The sequence below is a fragment of the Camelina sativa genome, chromosome 5 (assembly GCF_000633955.1).
Source record: "Camelina sativa cultivar DH55 chromosome 5, Cs, whole genome shotgun sequence".
NCBI classification, from domain to species: domain Eukaryota; kingdom Viridiplantae; phylum Streptophyta; class Magnoliopsida; order Brassicales; family Brassicaceae; genus Camelina; species Camelina sativa.
In genome coordinates this window covers 22,742,890-22,760,718 of record NC_025689.1, presented here as the reverse complement: position 1 = coordinate 22,760,718, position 17,829 = coordinate 22,742,890, and the positions used below count along the sequence as shown (strand labels likewise).

The 17,829-nt window shown below is 39.2% G+C and overlaps 1 protein-coding gene across 1 annotated transcript; it reads right to left on the bottom strand.

The window, feature by feature from the left end:
* Nucleotides 15,033–16,836, bottom strand: LOC104789490. The gene is made up of 3 exons (XM_010515180.1): nucleotides 16,064–16,836; nucleotides 15,711–15,892; nucleotides 15,033–15,613 (listed from the first exon to the last, which is right to left on the bottom strand). The coding sequence occupies exons 1-3, from the start codon at nucleotides 16,834–16,836 to the stop codon at nucleotides 15,033–15,035; spliced, it is 1,536 nt and encodes a 511-aa protein (XP_010513482.1).

Here is a 17,829-nt window from a genome sequence, read left to right as displayed (position 1 = left end):
AAAACTGATGTCATGCCACCTTCCGATGATCACTTGTGAAGTACTTTTTCCATGCAAGACACTCCGTTTGTCTAACTTCTCTAGAAAATGTAACATAAGAATATTTTGTTATTATAAAGGAAAAAAAAAAAATTGTTGAAGTTGTTTAAAAAGAAAAACAAAAAGTACAGCCTTTGGTGATGACCATGCGAACCACAAATTTTTAAACATATTGTTCACGTATAGTTTAAAATAGCACATAATATAACCAAGTTAAACCTACTACCTATCGTTACAAAAAAAGTCATTAATAATTATAACGGTCCGATCTATTTTTTTATAATAAATAATAAATAATAATAGTAATAATAAATACTCTAAAACTAGTAGTCTCATATCCACTACTCACCTAACCACAACCAAACCAATAGCAAAAAATAATCAATACTATTAAACCAATAAATAACCAATAAACCAATATCACTTCCATAATAAATAGTCTAAAAATCCAATCAACGTATAACAAATAACCATCAATCCTATCTAGGACTCAACTCTAGCAACCTAACAGAAGCCAGAAAGCAACCAAGCGAGCCACTAGAACATCCTCCTCTTCATTGCCTTGATTTCACGATTACACTTTGCCTTTACCGGCACTACAAATACAAATTGAGATGTATGAGTATTTTATAAACACTCAGTGAGGCAATCCTCCCATCTAGTGGGCTATACACACAAGCAATTGAGATACTCTAAACATCAAACAACAATCAACAAACAAACCAGGAACTGCATCGACCGACACCAACAGGAGATGCATCGACCGACACAAGCTTGCATCGGCCAATGCATGACTAGCCTACATCGACCGACACTATCTCTGCATCGACCGACGCATGCTCGACATTTCACAAAAAACCCTAGTTGCATCGACCGACGCCTGCACATGGCATCGACCAACGCTCCTAGGTCAAATCGCACCGTCCTCGCATTTGCATAGACTGACACACCAAGTGCATCGATCGACGCAACTGGCGAGCATCCTTTTTCTCTGAAGCTTCTCGTCGGATCACCGTTCCTAAAACATCAAAACTCGATCCCAAGCCACAAGAAAGCTTCACAAAGTCCCAAATAACGTTCTAACAAGTCAAACAACACATAAACAAGCAGATCAGAGAAATCTCAAGCTTAGATAAGCCATGGTCATGTACTCACTTTTGCCAAGAAGATTATGAACCTTAAACATGAAGATCTACCCTCCTAGGAAGCTCCTACACTGATCCCAGCTACAGTTCTCGCAAGAACAACCACCAAATTCCAAGAATTTCATCAAGAACACTCAAGAACACTTCTTCTTCTTATTTTTTCGCGGAAACGGCCAAACTCGGCCAAACCCCCGAGTTTATGCTTTTATAAGCGATTCTAGGGTTTTTCTAACACCAAAACGCAAAGTTTAACTTAAACTCGTCCGCAAAAACCAACCTTGCATCGACCGATGCACATGGTGCATCGATCAATGCATCCCCTAAATCGGGATTCCGGTTCGCGGATGTTACAGTAATAAGCAATAATTATTATCAAATTTTAGTTTATGGCATATTTTCGAGTAATCAAATTTTAATTATACCTGATGATCACAAATCTCCTATCCCCTACATATTAATAGAGAAACACTCTCACAAAAAAGCTGAGGTGTCGTACTCATAGAGCTCATGTACCTTTTTTTTAATAAATGTCCTTATTTCTCATTTTTATTTACATAAATATGCCATTAAAATATATTAGACAATTTTTTCTATTAGGTTTTTGAAAATGAAAGATTTAGTCAACTATTAAATCCAAAAATTAATTTAATTATCATTTTCATAACCTATTTAACTATTAAAAGTAAATTACATTTCACAAAAATTATAAATCATTTATTAATTTTTTGAATTGCTAAACTTCTTTTCTTATTTAATAAATTCTGGTGACTATTCAACTATATTTTAAAAAATTAATTGAATGAATTATCACAATAATCATAAAAGTAAATAACATTCCACAAATAATTTAAACTTATTCACCTATTTAACTTTTTGAAACGTAAAACTTATTCTACGATTGAAAAAAAAATCCCATAACTATTCAAGTATACTACAATATAACAATATAATATTAACAATAAATAACATTTCGCAAAAAAATTTAAATCTATTCACTAATTTAAATTTTTGAAAAACAAAAACTTTGTCTCCTATTTAAAAATTCTAATGACTATTTAAATATATGTGACTCAGTGATCTTAACATGGTATCCATGTTACTGAATTTTTTAAAAACCCTATACAATCATTATCCCTATAAGTTTTCACCAGGAATATACTTTTTGGTTATTTACCACTTTTTATACATTTTTCTCATTGCATTTTTAAACTTAGAATTAGTTTTAAATTAAATCGATTAGTCTAAAAAATATTGTCTTATCTATTTAATGACATAGTGATGTAGATAATAATGTGAAACATAAAATATGTGAATTTGATTTTAGAAACACATAAAGACATCAAAACTTTCTCCACAACGTTGAAATTCTTTTCACGTTCAAATATTTCATGGGTAAGACATATTTTTACACAATATAAACGCAAACTTGAATAAATGAAAAAAAAAACTTTACTTACATATTTTGTCTTAAACAAACGAATCTTAAATTTCAAATAATTTTATTATTTATAATATTTTATTTAAATTGATTTATCCTGCACTATATGTGGGTTGGTACCTAATATATATTAATAGAGGAACATTATTGAAAAATGCTGATGTGTCACCGTTATAGAGTTTGAAGCACATTTTAACAAATAATCATCATTAATTACTATTAATTACATCTATGCCATTATATATTTAAATCAATTTTATTACATAAATTAAAAGTATTTGTATTCATTTAATATGAATCTATATTATACTTCTTTTAAAAACAGAAAATTAATAATTAATCATGTTTTATTAAAATAAAGTCCATACAATTTCTCCATCATAATAAATTGTGAAATGTATTTTTACACAAAATAAACATAAATTTGAATAAAACAAAAAAAATTTAGTAACACATATTTTTTACACAAACGAATCTTAGATCCTAAATAATAAATTTTTACTCCGTTGTTACCTAGTGGGTAGTTAATTGATACACATGCCAAAAAAAACTCGAGTACAAAAATTTAGAGGGGGTATTGAACTTATATTTTAGAGGATTTGATGGGATTTTAATATTTTGGAAATTTGAAAGATTTGAATAAGATTGTACAAGACTTGGGTAATTTGTTAGAACTTTTCTATTAAAAAAAATGAAAATGAAATGACAATATGTGAGATTTTGACAGATTTTGTGAGTGATTTTAGAATATTTTCAAACACACCATCGTCTTTGTTTTTAACATTATTGATCATTTCCCTGCATAAAAAAACACATTAGAGTTAACAACAATTGATGAAATGCCTTTTTGATAAACAAGAAGTGAATATCATTATGCTTCAAACAGAGACATTAAAGAAAAGTCTAGGTAGATTCTAAGTTGTGTCAAAGTCACATTTGGTGTCTCGATTCCGAATGTGACATGAAGTTTGCTTGATTTGAAGAACTGGTATTTTTTTTTTTGAGTTGAAGAATTGATAATTTTCTAGCTTTTGATGCAACGATGTGTGTCAGTGTTACTTTGTCGTTCAGCATCGCTTAGTGAGAGTGAGAGAGATGGGAGAACGTTTCTTCTGAAATGAGATGCCGGAGTTTGTACCGGAAGAGTTCGCCAGAGATGAGGAAACTGTTACCAAAGGTAAAAATTCATTGACGAAAATGCTCTCACTTTCGTACAAATCATTCTCCAAGAAGCTTCGGAGATTTTCTCTAAGCGGCTAAGCCTCAAAGATACGGTAAAAACTAAGAGGGGGTACTAAGGGGGGTGTATTCAACTTGACATTTCAAGTGATTTGGGTAAATTTTACAAATCCTCTGTTATTTAATCATGTATTTTAAAAAGTCTATTAAAATCCACTGTTATTGAACTAATGATTTAAAAATCTACTTTAAAATCCATTGTTATTGAACTGATGATTTAAAAATTTACTTTTAAATCTACTGTTATTCAGAACAGTTTATGGATTTGGATTTTAATGATTTTTAGGAATTCTGGAAGATTTGAGAGGATTTGTTTAGTTAAAAATAGAGAAATACAAATCTCATGGTTTTAGGTGGGATTTGAAAGAATTTTACAAAAAAATCATATCAACATCCCTAAAATCATTAAAATTATTTAAAATCTCATCAAAAATTAAATCACTTGAAATATTAAATTAAATAAACTTATGAAAGCTACGGTAATCTCTCAAAATCACTCTTCAGTTTGATTTTAATAAGTTTTTGGTATGAAAGCTATTGAAATTGTTGTTCTATGTTCTCGGTTCTCTTGTTTTTTTTTTTTTTTGAAGGTAGTGTTGGAGACATGGGAACTGGAAAACGTGTTCGAAACTATAACTTGTATACTGGAGTTCTTGGGACGGCTTCTCTCTTGTTCAAGTTCAAGTCACAAGAAACGAAGATGATCCTAAGCTATGCTTATGAGAGATTGTTAAGGCTTGTGATTTTGAGAAAGTTTACTGAGATGGTGGTGGTTGTTTTTTTGTTTTTTTCTTTTAATGAAATCCTTTAAAATTCTACCTTAAAGAATATGATTTTGAGAGATGTATTTTTTAACTGAAAAAAAAAAGTCTCTTAAAATCATTCAAAGTAGCATTCTAAAAAAAGTTGTGATATTTTGAATAACAAGAGATTTTATGTTGTTTTTATAAACTATTGATTGAATAACAAGAGATTCTGAATTATTTTAAAGGATTTTATTCAAATCTTAGTTGAATAACATATGATTTTATAAGATTTTTTAAAATTCTCAATTGAATAACAGAGTATTTTAAAAATATTTTAAAATCCTTTAAAATGTTAAGTACTTTTCATTAAAATTCTCCATTCTACCTACGTACTTTTCGTAAATTAATTTATATATTTTTTTCTTATTACTAAAGTGTTTTATATAGAAACTTTTTGGCAAGTACTATCCATTTTTATGGGGCTGAACTATAAATGCATGGACACTTTTGCCAAATTTTGTATCTCTGTTCATCGCTCGTCTTAAAAGAAACTCTTGTCGTTATTACTATAAGTTATGGTCCATCGGTCTTGTCATGTAAATTCAATTTACTGTAACTCTGTAGCGTACGTGTTTTGTGTCGTGTACAGTATATCGATGAAGCAATAGAGATAATACATACGGAAACGACTATATCTCTTTGGCAGGACGCCCCAACTTGCCCTCACCGTAACCGTTGAAATTGTATTGTTTAGTAATAACTAATAAGTCCAGAGATGGGTTAGATTTTGTACGTATGTGTGTGTATAATTCAAGACTTATACGTGTATAACGGCACACCTCATGGGTTTTGCTAAGAAGGTCCAATCAGAGGACATGATAGGACTGGTAATTGAATTGTGTTTTGTATTGAAAGGTTAAACGTGTGTTGCAGATAGATATATAACCAAATTCCAGCATGTTCTTATATGAAATAATAATAATAATAATGAGTGCGTCTGCTTAGAGTTTGCAGTACATTCCATGTATAGATTAGAAAATGTTGTTTTGTTAATGATTAGCCGGGTTCGATCCTTGTAAAAATGTATTCAGGTGTATATGCAAATTTCTCGAACCATAATACCCTGGAAGAAAGGAGGATAAGGTTCCACGTACATCGCAAATATTACCACCATTCAACTAATTGTTAGGATTTGATAACCGGTGGTTGGATGTTCAAAGATTTCACTGATCTAAGATCATAGCTTTGTAAAAACGAAGATGCAGCTAATACTGAAAAAAACTTCTTTTTTTATTAAGAATCACTTAAACAATCTTACAAGATATGTTTAATCATATTTACACACAGTTAACACGACTTTCCACTGACCAATTCTTAATTTAACCAAAATCACTAAGAACTCTAAAAGCTTATTCGCTTAGTTCTAAGAATTCTTCTTGAACGGCCAAACAACATGTTTGGCCTAATAACTCAATATATAGGATACCTCCTATGACCTACTTTCCTATTCAAAGATAAGTCCAAATCTTCTTATTAGATATGATTTAAATCTTCTGCTCCAATCAAAAGAGCCTCCAGTATTCCAGCCATGATACGTGTGAACCTATCTTCTAGAGTTCAACAAACCAACCTTGTAGCATCATAAGTCTTCATGCTCTCATTCTCCCCCTTTTTATCTGAATGTGACAACTCAAGCTCCATATGTGAATAGTACTAGAATCTTCCAAAAACATAAGCCTCAGCCACATTCAGCTGCAATATCACCATCATCACCAATATCATCATCTCATCATACTCCCCCAGCGTGACTGCACATTCATATAAAAACAAGGATGAAGACATATAAGCAGAGAGACACAACAAGCTTCCTATCATGCCTTGTACCAAAAATAATCCTCAAGAGCTGTTATAATATCCTTAGGTTCAAATTTTGAAACACAACAATGTTGCAACACTTCTTGAAAATTCATCTGAACATGATGAGAGGTTTGCTCAGCAACTGCAACTGCAGCAGAGTGATTCTTATGACTTTGAAACTGTTTAGATATAGCTAAGACTCCTGACAATTCATCATTCCAATCAGCACTATTGGATTTGGTTGATTCAGTTGTGACTTTTTCTTGTACAGGTGGTTCTGCAACATGCTTCTGTAGAACCTCAGGTTCAACTCCAACATCTTCTTCAGTGATTATCTTCGAGAGATTGCAGCATAGGTTGATTTCCTCAGACTCTTTGCAACCTTGATCAAACTTTTTCTCATCATTCTCAAAATTTTTATTGTACAAATCATTTTTAGCGACTCAGACTCTAGAAAAATGAAAGGGATCAATAAAACACTTTCTTGCCATCCAAAGCTCCTTGATCTTGTTCTTAAACTTGTAACAAAAAGATCTCACATGACCAGTTTTACCACAATGAAAGCATTCATAAACCCTTCGTCCTCGCTTGGATTTAGTCTAACCTTTTCGCTCAGGAGAAGATATAAGTTGATGTTGTGTGTTCCTGGTTGGTGCAACAGAGACCTTCTGTTGTACCACTTTTTCCAGAACACTTGACTCAGCTTTTTGATTTACATTGCTCTTAACGAAGCTTACTGATTTATCACGAGACAACAACTCAACAGTCTCTTCTTTGTGATAACCCAGACCTTGATGCTGAGATCCTACAATTCCCATAGATAGTATCTCATCAAGCTTCTTGCCACCATTATTCAACATCCTAATCTTCTTGTGATTCTCATTCAGCTCTCTTTCCAGAATTGTTGCTTTTTTTTTTCTTCCAAACCATAGTTTTCTTGAAGTGCCTTCAGTTTCTTTTCTAATACTTCTTTCTCAGAAGAAGGAAGTTCCTCACCAATCAATCCTTCATAACTATTTTCTTCAAGCATATTGACTTTGGCTTCCAAACGCAGCTTTTCCTTTATAAGAACCAATTTTTTGTTGCACAACTGGACCCAGTTGTCGTACAAAACACAGTAGCTCTCTTTTGAAATCGACTCTTCACCATCATCATCTGAGCTTTCATCAGCTATATCATCACTCTTAGCACTGTATGCAAAATGATTCAGCATTCCTCCTTCTTTTTCATCCCCATCACTCTTTGATTCTGAATCACTAAAGCTAACATATGCCTTCTTATTTCATTTCACCATGTTTGGACATTCAGATTATAAATGTCCAATCCCTTTACATTCAAAGCACTTCATCTCCTTGCGCTTAACCATTGAACACTCAGGTTTATAATGACCAAAACCACCACATTCAATACACTGAATCTCTTTTCTCCGATCAGCTTTTTCTTTCTCAGATCTATTTGGCCTAGAACAAGACCTCTCTGTATCATTTCGATTCCAGCAAGATAACTCTCGTCCCTGTCCTTTTTCAACACGCTTGAGAGCTTTTCCAAAATTTATTGCCATCAAGGCATGTTGATGTGACCCGGTGACGCGGTCACGATACGGTTGCGGTACGGTCGCGGCTTGAGCTCTCGGCCAACTTTCCAACGGTAGAACTTTCCTCGGCAAAGGTTCTGGACTTCGGATCTAGGAGAGAATCAAACGAGGGAAACAGAGTTTGAAGGAATTCAAACGAGCCGTTTGGGAGATACGTCGAGAAACCACGAACGGATCGATCGGACGGTACGGATGCGGAACGAGCGAGCGAACGGTTGCGGTGGAAACGATGGTGGAGACGAGTTGAGATGATTTAGTGGAGAACTCGAGAACTTATGAAAGAGGACTCAAGGTTGCAAAAGGGGAAAGATGGGAAACGAAGTGAATGGAAATTACGAATGGATCGAGAGATGACACAAGAGGTTTGGCTCTCCTCTTGATACGGTCTCTAACAAGGTCGAACCCGGTTCGAGGCTTGTTAGGATTTTCTCAAGGTTCATTCTCGGATTGAAGAAAGAGAAGAGTGAGACAAGTTTCAAGAATCTCTCTTGAAGAAAAGTTTTATTTTCATACAAGTCTAACGGAGGAACAAGGTCTTAAGGAGAATTTAAATAGCTAGGTCTAGATAGGAGCTTAAGGACATGCGGATTCATCTTGATCCGCACATCGTCCTTTTGACGTGTCCCTTTTGCAAAGAGAACACATCGCCACCTTTTGACTAACACGCTTAGCCACAAACACTCTCCAACTTTCACAAACATAAGGATCAAAAGAGAATATTCTCAAGTTCAAAATTAAACCAAAAATAAGAGGGAAAAGAGAGATAACCGCCTTGGCCTTGCGCGTGAAGCAACTTAGCCTTTAGGCGTTTTGCGTTTAGCTCCATGGCTCGTTAAAACCTTCTCCGGTAAACCCATTGGGACAAACCCAGAGTGAAGAAAAAGAGTACACTTCCTTGCTTAAAGACTTGATCGTCTTCACTCTTGGGTAAGAGTGAAGACTAAGCGACTGAGCCTTCGGAGTCTTCATGGGATAGCTGGCGTTGGACAAATATTCGGACAAATAGGTTGAGCCGCTGCTTGGCCGCCTTTGCTGAGCTCTTGGAACGTGTGGTGGCTCCGGGAAAGATTGTTGGAGCCTTGGCCGCGTCTGAACAGGTTGCCCTGGTCGCGTCCGATGCGTCTTGGTCAGGCGTCTCGGTCGCGTCCGGCGTGTCTTGGTCTTCTTGGCCGAGGTCGCGTCATGCGATCACATCACATGTTATCTTTTATCTCTTGCAACTGATCACTTCTGTCATCTACCTTGAATGCAATTCCTTTACCATGAATTCTCAGTTCTTCAGCAACTTTCAGCTCCGCATGAACAACCGTTTTACAACAATAATCAGAGATAACATGCGGAAGCTAATGAGCTAAGCAAATTACTCTAGCAAGCAAAAACAACAACCTGCAACAACATGCAACAACATGCAACAACATGCAACAACATGCAACAACATGCAACAACATGAACCTGAAATTAAACAAGAGTTTTAACAAGTTCTAATTTATTGGGCCTGGTATGCATCCTTTCCTTAACCCCGCATGAACAACCGGTTTACAACCACATAGGCATGTAATCGGACTTCACTCAAAGCCACACCGTCGTGTAAACAGCCTCGGCCAGGGTAGCGAGCCCAGTAACCTCCGAGCTCTTCGTAACCAACCCTACAAGCACACGAACATGCGTTGCATGTTGCGGCTGCATGTGGTACGGAATGGGAAGGATAGCAATACCAAGGCTTACTACGCTTAGCCGGAATTTCTCACGGACTAAAACGCATTAAGACCTCACCAAAGTTGATACTTGAGTTTATATGGTTTTTAAGCCCATAATTTTACAAGTATCTTAACTAGTTATCACCCTTGTCACTAGAACGTTTCGATCTAGCAACCGGTGTAACCTCACCGCGCATGCATTTAAACAAGAAAATCACAAAAGAAATTCAAGTAAATACAACTAAATGCTTCATGCAAACCGTGCACTAGATGGATGTCTTTAATTCCCCATCTAGTCTGGCAAAATATGTGCCTGAACTCACTGTAAACCGGCGATGATCGGTCTCCCTTGATGAAGCTTCTCTCGCGGCACACTCGGATCTCCTCTTTGGTTGAAATCGGTTTCCTTATTGATTCAACTTGCGGTCGATAGTCTTGTCTTGATTCTTCTCTTCTTCTCTTCTTTTCTTTCACGAACTCGCCCACTCTTTTCTCTCTTCTCTCTCGCTCACTTTCTCTCTCAATTTCTCTCCTTACCCCTTGAGAATTTTTGCGAAAATGAGAGAAGTGAGCCTCTATTTATAGAGGACTTGAGGCAGTGGAGATAGCCAATGCATGAGACTTATTTCTTCTTCTTAGTGCATGTGGTTTAACACTTGGTTGTGTTTAACACTAACACTTGGCCACTAAAACTCCACTATCTTCATTGGATTTGTTTAATCTCATCTAATCCTCCTTGAATTGTTTAATTCTTCCACTAACTCCACTAACTCCTTCTTATTTGTTTAATATCCCACTAACTCCACTAACTCTTCCTTGATTAATTTAATCTTCCACTTCTTCTCTTGACTTAGGCGATTCTTGTGGGATCGGTTAGTGTCTCTCGGTCGATCGTCGGGTAATTCTCGGTGATTCTCGATCCGTCTCGGCACTCTCGGCAATTTTCTCGGACGCTCTCGGAAACTCTCGGCAACTCTCTCGGACATCCTCGGTCCTTCGGACATCTTCGGACAACTCGGCCATTTCTAGATTTGTCCAAATTTTCTCGGACTTTTCTTCAACAATCTTTTTGTTCTCCTTATTGGCTTCCTTTCTTGGTCTTTTGGCCATGAGTTTTTATTTGAAATTTTACCCCTTGGTGAGGGTCATTACATTTTCCCCCCTTTAATAGAATTCGTCCCGAATTCCATAGGGTTCTGATGGTCCTGCCTCATCTTCTTCGGTAAACAGCTGAGGATACTTCGCACGTATCCTATCCTCATCTTCCCATGTGGTGACTTTACGGTTCTGCTTCCCCCAAAATACTTGGATTTGAGGAATGTTCCGGTTCTTCAACTTTCGAGTCCTTCTTTGCCCTTTTCCAAACAGTCCTTCGGGGTATGTGAGATTTGGCTCCAATTCCTTGATAGGCTCGGGCACAATCATGTTAGGATCTGGTACATGCTTCCGTAATTGTCAAACATGGAATACTTTATGCAATCGCATAACCTCGGGCATAGATAGCCGGTAGGCTACTTCTCAGACTCTTTTCTCGATTCGGTATGGTCCGATAAACCTTACCGCGAGCTTTTCCACTTTACTAAAACGATCCTTTCCTTTTTGTGGTGCAACCTTCAAGTACACCATATCTCTGACTTCAAATTCCACTTCTCGCCTTTTACGGTCAGCGTACTTCTTCTGGCGATCTTGCGCTTTCTTCATGCTCTCTCGAATGAACTTGATCTTCTCAGTGGTCTCATCAATCAGTTTGTGATTTAAGCTCGTCCTTTCTCCAACTTTTGTCCAACACAAAGGCGTTCGACATGGTCTTCCATACATCGCTTCAAATGGCGACATGCCGATACTCGAATGATAACTATTGTTATACGCAAATTCAACTAACGGTAAATTCTTCTCCCAATCCGATGACCATTCCAAAGCACATAATCGGATCATGTCCTCTATGGTTCGGATCGTCCTTTCCGTCTGTCCATCGGTCTCTGGGTGGAATGAGGTGCTCATATGAACATCCGTTCCCAACGCCGTGTGCAAATCTTGCCAAAATATCGATGCAAATTTTGGATCGCGATCAGAAACAATGTTTGCTGGCACTCCATGCAGCTTCAAGATTTCGTCTATGTACTTCTCGGCTAAGACAGGTGCTTGGTCTGTACTCCTTACTGGAACTAAATGGGCTACCTTGGTTAAACGGTAAACCACTACCCATACTGCATCATTGATTCGTCCCTTCCTTATGGGTAGATCGGTAATAAAATCCATCAAGATAGAGTCCCATTTCCACGTTGGTATGGGTAAGTTGCGAAGCAAACCTGCTGGCACGTGATGCTCTACCTTGATTCTTTGACATGGGTCACATTGGCTTACCCATTTCGCTACTGCTCTCTTTAGTCCAGGCCAATGATAATATCTACGCACGTCCTTGTACATTTTGGTCCTTCCGGGGTGTATACTTAATGCTGAGCTGTGGGCTGCTCTCAATATCTCCTCCCGTAGTCCACTCCGGTCAGGTATGGTTATTCTCCCATTGAGAAGTAAGGTGTCATCATATGCTAAGTGGTAACCACTAGCATTCGGTCCTCCTGAACTCTTCAATTCTTCGATAATCTTCTTCAGGTTCTTGTCCTTGGGTTGCTCTTCGTGGATTCGGTGTAGTAAACTCGCTTGAGTTACCGCTTGTAATCCCAACGAGTCACTAGATTCTCCTTCTAAGGCTAGAAGCCTTACCTTCTTCTACTCGTCAGCTAGAGACTCCACATCTTTCTCGGCATCAACTTGTGCTTTCCTTTGGCTTAGCACATCTGCAACTACATTCGCTTTGCCTGGGTGGTACTGGATCTTCAAATCGTAATCGGCAATGAATTACATCCACCTTCTCTGATGCAAATTAAGATCTGGTTGCGTGAACAAGTATTTAAGGCTTTGATGCTCCGTAAATACCTGAACCGCTTCTCCATACAAGTAGGATCTCCATATCCTTAGCACAAACACCACGGCTGCCATCTCTAGGTCATGTGTGGGGTAGTTTTCCTNCAACACAAAGGCGTTCGACATGGTCTTCCATACATCGCTTCAAATGGCGACATGCCGATACTCGAATGATAACTATTGTTATACGCAAATTCAACTAACGGTAAATTCTTCTCCCAATCCGATGACCATTCCAAAGCACATAATCGGATCATGTCCTCTATGGTTCGGATCGTCCTTTCCGTCTGTCCATCGGTCTCTGGGTGGAATGAGGTGCTCATATGAACATCCGTTCCCAACGCCGTGTGCAAATCTTGCCAAAATATCGATGCAAATTTTGGATCGCGATCAGAAACAATGTTTGCTGGCACTCCATGCAGCTTCAAGATTTCGTCTATGTACTTCTCGGCTAAGACAGGTGCTTGGTCTGTACTCCTTACTGGAACTAAATGGGCTACCTTGGTTAAACGGTAAACCACTACCCATACTGCATCATTGATTCGTCCCTTCCTTATGGGTAGATCGGTAATAAAATCCATCAAGATAGAGTCCCATTTCCACGTTGGTATGGGTAAGTTGCGAAGCAAACCTGCTGGCACGTGATGCTCTACCTTGATTCTTTGACATGGGTCACATTGGCTTACCCATTTCGCTACTGCTCTCTTTAGTCCAGGCCAATGATAATATCTACGCACGTCCTTGTACATTTTGGTCCTTCCGGGGTGTATACTTAATGCTGAGCTGTGGGCTGCTCTCAATATCTCCTCCCGTAGTCCACTCCGGTCAGGTATGGTTATTCTCCCATTGAGAAGTAAGGTGTCATCATATGCTAAGTGGTAACCACTAGCATTCGGTCCTCCTGAACTCTTCAATTCTTCGATAATCTTCTTCAGGTTCTTGTCCTTGGGTTGCTCTTCGTGGATTCGGTGTAGTAAACTCGCTTGAGTTACCGCTTGTAATCCCAACGAGTCACTAGATTCTCCTTCTAAGGCTAGAAGCCTTACCTTCTTCTACTCGTCAGCTAGAGACTCCACATCTTTCTCGGCATCAACTTGTGCTTTCCTTTGGCTTAGCACATCTGCAACTACATTCGCTTTGCCTGGGTGGTACTGGATCTTCAAATCGTAATCGGCAATGAATTACATCCACCTTCTCTGATGCAAATTAAGATCTGGTTGCGTGAACAAGTATTTAAGGCTTTGATGCTCCGTAAATACCTGAACCGCTTCTCCATACAAGTAGGATCTCCATATCCTTAGCACAAACACCACGGCTGCCATCTCTAGGTCATGTGTGGGGTAGTTTTCCTCATGCTTCCTTAATTGTCGGGAGGTATAGGCAATCACTCAATCTCCTTGCATCAGAACACATCCAACGTCAACTCTTGATGCATCGGTATACACGGCATACGGCTGATTAGGCTTGGGTAGAGCTAACACTGGTGCGGTGGTCAATGCTCCCTTTAGCTTCCTAAAAGCTTCTTCTACTTCTTCGCTCCATATAAATGGTACTCCTTTACCGGTGAGTCGTGTCAAAGGTTTTGCAATGGATGAAAATCCCTTCACAAACTTCCGATAATAGCCTGCAAGACCTAAGAAACTTCTGACTTCTGTTACTGAGGTTGGCTTCGGCCAATCCTGAATTGCGGCAATCTTCTCTGGGTCGGCGGACACGCCTTGCTCCAAAACTCGGTGACCTAGAAATCCAATCTCACTTTGCCAGAACTTACACTTGCTGAACTTGGCGAACAGCTTCATCTCCCTTAGTCTCTCCAACACTTTCCTCAAATACTCTGCGTGCTCCTCTGCACTCCGTGAGTATATAAGGATGTCATCGATGAATATTATCACGAATCGATCCAGGTAATCATGGAAAACATCATTCATTAACCGCATGAATGCCGCTGGTGCATTGGTAAGTCCAAACGGCATTACCACGAACTCATACTGGCCGTATCTTGTTTGAAAGGCAGTCTTCATCACATCTTGTTTTGCAATCAAGATTTGATGATAGCCGGAGGCTAAATCAATCTTCGAAAACCAACTTGCTCCTCGGAGTTGATCTAACAGCTCATCAATCCGTGGCAACGGATACTTGTCCTTGATAGTTATGTTATTGATTCCTCGGTAATCAATACACAAACGCATGCTTCCGTCTTTCTTCTTGACAAATAACACTAGGGCTCCCCATGGCTATGAACTTGGTCGTATAAAACCCTTCTCCAACAAATCCTCTAACTGAGTTTTAAGTTCAGCCAACTCGGCTGGTGCCATGCGATATGGTGCCTTAGCAATCGGGGTAGCTCCAAGCTCAAGATTTATGGTAAAAGGATGGTTCCTTTGGTGGAGGCAATCCTTCTAACGGTCTGAATACGTCCTCATAGTTCTTGACTACGGCGGTGTCCTCAACTTTCATGCCTTCTTTGTCATCTCCTCCCATAGCGGTAAGATTGACTAGATAAACATCATCTTCATCGAATGATCTTCCAATCCTTGCTGCCGATGCGAAGTAGGCCGTCTTACTCGGGCTAATTCCATTGAAAACTAGAGGTGTCCTTCCTCCATTTTCAAATAAAACTCTGTTCCTGCTGCAGTCTATATGGGCTTGGTGCTCCGACAACCAATCCATTCCCAAAATAGCATCGAATCTCTCTAACGGCATCACTAGAGGATTTACCGGGAGGTTTGTATCTTGCAAGACTATCGACACTTCCTTGAACCATCTTCTTGTCTTCAGAGGCGGTTGATTACTAGCAGTGTAGACATTGATGTTCACTTCTACCTCCTCACACAAGTCTCCGAACTTGTTAGCCACTTCGGGAGTCACAAAACTATTGGATACTCCCGAATCGAACAATACATGTGTGGGGTTACCACCAACAAGTAATGTTCCTAAACGCAAAGCAAATACAACAATGCAATGCAAAAACTAATCACACAAACACACAAACACGCAAACAATCACAAGAGAGTTAGAACCCAATCAAACCTGTTATAGGGCCTTTTGCTGCCTGTGGAAGTTTAGGTGGTTCTACTCCTAAAGCAAAAACATTTGCTGGGGTTGCTACTTCTTCGCTGGGGGTTCCTTCACTTACTGCACTGTCTGGGCACGGTTCACAGTTTGGACGTTCTGTTTGGTCGGCTTTGATGGACATGAGGTCGCATAGTGCCCTAACTCGCCACAGTAGAAACATGTGACGGATGACAGATTGGCATTCTTTGTTTCCTCAACGGTTGGACAAGCTCGATCAAAATGCCCAAGTTGACCACACACATAGCATCCCCTGGGATCCATGTTGCTCACAGTACGACCTCCTTGGTTAACACTCATTTTGACTTTACCACGGCCTGCGCCCCAATTTCGTCCTGCTACTTGATTCACCTTCCTGTTGCACTGGTTCCTTCTTTCTTTCCTGAGCCGTAATCTCCTTTTCCGTCTCGATGGCCTCCTCAACACTCACCGCTCTCTCTTCCACTTCTGCGACACTTTGGTATGTCACAGCGTGCAACCTTCCCTTTATGTCTGGCCTGAGTCTGTTAAAGAATCTCCGGGCCATGGCTAACTCATCATCGTTTTCTTGATACAAATATCTCTGAAGTCTTGTAAAAATTCTTCCATAGGCTCGAACAGTCATATCACCTTGTTTCAGTCGCAGGAACTGATTCTCTAATCGATCACGCGACTCTGGTGGAAAGTACTTCTGCTCAAACTCCCTCCAGAATATCTCCCATGATATAGTCTGAAATCGATAACGAGGAACTACGCTATCCCACCATGCACGAGCATCCTCTTCTAAGAAGTTAACCACAATCGGTCTTCTAAACTCCTCCGAACATCTTGACATTTCAAAGTTAGTTTCTAATTCTTTTATCCACGCGTCTGCAAACACCGTGTTCAAGTCTCCTTTGAACTTGCGAAGTCCTAGGTTCCTTATCATTATTACCAATTTTAGAAAGCGCTCGGATGGATCTTCTGCTGAATGGTTTGCTTGGTTATGCTGCTGTTGCTGGATCATGTGATTCAAAAGGTCTTGAATCATTTTAAGTGTCTGCTGGGTCTCTGGTACATTCGGCTCACTAGGGCCTCCTCCATGAACTTGGTCTAATCTTGGCATGGTCAGGTTTGGATTGGTAGCGAACTGACCAATCGGTGAAAATCCTGGTGGATAAACACTCTCGGGCGTACTGTACCGAGTCGAATTTGATGGTGTGTATCTGTAACACCTGCGAACCGGAATCCCGGTTTGGGGTGTGCATCGATCGATGCAGTTGGAGCATCGGTCGATGCTGACTCAATTCTCTGCGTTTTGAATTACGTCAGACGCTGCGTTTTGGGCAAAAGGGAAAAGGGAAAACCCTTCAGTCGTTTTTGTCTCATTAGTCGTGGGTGGTGGCCGTTTTTGAGAGAAAACGAAAGGAGAGAAAAGTTATTGAGAGTTCTTGGTGATTTCTGGAGATTTGTGGCGTTTCTTGGTGAGATCTGTAGCTGGGATCGTTGTAAGAGCTTCCTAGGAGCTTGTTCTTGGTTGTTTGAGGTTCAGATTCTTCTGTGGCAAAGGTAAGTGCATGACCATGGCTTATCTAATCTAGAGGATTTTTAATCTGCTTGTTGTGTGATGTTAGGCTTGTTAGATCGTTGCTATGGACGTTAGGAAGCTTTCTTGTGGCTTGGGGTCGATTTTTGTGGTTGTAAGAACGAAGATCCGGCGAGAAGCTTCGGGGAAAACACGGTGCTCGATGTTGCGTCGATTGATGCATAACTTGTGTCGGTCGATGCAAGTGCGAGGACGGTGCGTAAAACTCTAGGGTTTTCGCATTACGTCGAGCATGCGTCGGTCGATGCGGATTGGGTATCGGTCGATGCAGCTTTTGTGTCGATCGATGCTTCCCTATTTGGCATCGGTCGATGCTTGTTGGCGTCGGTCGATGCTGAGTCCTGGTTTGTTATTGTCGTTTGTTGATTGTTGTGTGTTGGTTATTGATACTCTATTGCTTGTGTGTATAGCCCAGTAGATGGGAGGATTGCCTTACTGAGTGTTTATAAAATACTCATGCATTGCAATATGTGTTTGTGGTGCAGGTAAAGGCAAAGTGTGATCGTGGAATCA

Bases quoted from the DNA above. Each gene is read 5' to 3' on its own strand.
- LOC104789490 (XM_010515180.1), bottom strand. From the start codon at position 16,836: ATGCCAAGATTAGACCAAGTTCATGGAGGAGGCCCTAGTGAGCCGAAT. The intron at 15,893-16,063 runs GTAAAGTCAAAA...GTGGCGAGTTAG, and splicing joins AAATTGGGGCGCAGGCCGTG to GGCACTATGCGACCTCATGT. The intron at 15,614-15,710 runs GTTTGATTGGGT...CTTTGCGTTTAG, and splicing joins AGCAAAAGGCCCTATAACAG to GAACATTACTTGTTGGTGGT.